The sequence below is a fragment of the Myotis brandtii genome, unplaced genomic scaffold, assembly GCF_000412655.1.
Source record: "Myotis brandtii unplaced genomic scaffold, ASM41265v1 scaffold130, whole genome shotgun sequence".
NCBI classification, from domain to species: domain Eukaryota; kingdom Metazoa; phylum Chordata; class Mammalia; order Chiroptera; family Vespertilionidae; genus Myotis; species Myotis brandtii.
Genome location: NW_005354596.1, coordinates 372,611 through 372,947, shown reverse-complemented (window position 1 = coordinate 372,947; position 337 = coordinate 372,611). Strand labels below are relative to the sequence as shown.

At 66.2% G+C, this 337-nt stretch overlaps 1 protein-coding gene across 1 annotated transcript in view; it reads right to left on the bottom strand.

The window, feature by feature from the left end:
• Positions 1 to 337, bottom strand: part of EHMT2 (euchromatic histone-lysine N-methyltransferase 2) — a gene marked incomplete at its 5' end in the record, with an annotated part of 26,166 nt that overhangs the window by 6,716 nt on the left and 19,113 nt on the right. The window contains 2 exon segments of the mRNA XM_005859854.2: positions 81 to 163; positions 262 to 337. Coding sequence (XP_005859916.2) covers positions 81 to 163; positions 262 to 337 — 159 coding nt within the window.

Here is a 337-nt window from a genome sequence, read left to right as displayed (position 1 = left end):
CCCTGGCCAGCCATCTGCTGGGTAGCGCTGGGCGCAGTCGAGCTTGGCTCACTTGTGTGAGCGAATGAGCACATACTCACACAGCATCAGGACCACCTTCTGCAGCTCCCCCTGCTTCACTGACAGGTACAACTGCCGGGGGTGGAAGCGGAGTTTCTTCCGCCTGCCAAGGGGGGTTCTCAGACTCCAGCAGCAGCCTCACCACCAGAGACCGGCCCGCCAGCCCCACCCCAGCCTCCGTGCGGACAGCAGCCCACTCACCGCTCGGACTCCTGGATGACCAGGGCCTTTTCCAGGGCCTCCCGGCCTGGCCCAGGTGGCAGGCCCAGGGCCGAGA